General features: G+C 69.5%; 1 protein-coding gene across 1 annotated transcript in view; it reads left to right on the top strand.

Moving 5' to 3' along the window:
• The first annotated feature begins 445 nt into the window (after nucleotides 1-445).
• Nucleotides 446-650, top strand: part of SORBS3 (sorbin and SH3 domain containing 3) — a 3,485-nt gene continuing 3,280 nt past the window's right edge. The window contains 1 exon segment of the mRNA XM_009286174.2: nucleotides 446-470. Within this exon segment, the coding sequence (XP_009284449.1) occupies nucleotides 446-470 (25 nt within the window).

The following is a 650-nucleotide window of genomic DNA, read 5'->3' as shown; positions in this document are numbered from 1 at the left end:
GGGTGCGGGGTGCGGGCAGCACCGGCCTCACAGCCCCGTGCAGGTGCTGCTGGAGCGGGAGCTGGAGCAGCTCAGCGAGGAGCTGGACAAGGACATGAGGGCCATGGAGACGTGCCGGCACCCCTGCCAGGTACCCCGGCCCCTGCCCTCCCGCACTGGCCTGGGGCTCTCCTGCTGCCCCTCGCCCCTCCCTGGGGCTGGGTGGCACTGAAGGGACGTGCAGGGCTGACGGTGTGCGCATCCAGCTGCGTGCACATCCAGCTGCACGCACAGCCTTGTGCATGCAAGGCTTGAACGTGCGCGTGGCAGGATGCATGCACAGCTGGATGCAGGAGGCACGGCCGGGTACATGCATGGCTGGATGCGTGCACATCTGGATGCACGCACGGCTGGATGCACACGCAGCCGGCCAGCAGCACGTGGCCGTGGCCTGGCCGGCGTGGCCATGGCCGTGGCCGTGGCCGTGGGACGCTAGGACCCTGTCTCGCCGCGCCGTCCGTCCGGCGGTTATTGGCTCAGCGCAGCCGGGCGCTGGACTCCCTCGCTTCCCGCGGAGACTCAGCCTCTTGGATGATTAATTTTTCTTTCCCACCCCCTCCCGCTCCTCTCCGGCAGAGCTCGGCGGCTGCTCCCACCGCTCGCTCCCCTGC

This window comes from Aptenodytes forsteri, unplaced genomic scaffold (assembly GCF_000699145.1).
Source record: "Aptenodytes forsteri isolate BGI_AS27 unplaced genomic scaffold, ASM69914v1 Scaffold168, whole genome shotgun sequence".
NCBI classification, from domain to species: domain Eukaryota; kingdom Metazoa; phylum Chordata; class Aves; order Sphenisciformes; family Spheniscidae; genus Aptenodytes; species Aptenodytes forsteri.
Note: the sequence above shows the minus strand (reverse complement) of the source record. Positions and strands in the feature narration are given on the sequence as shown.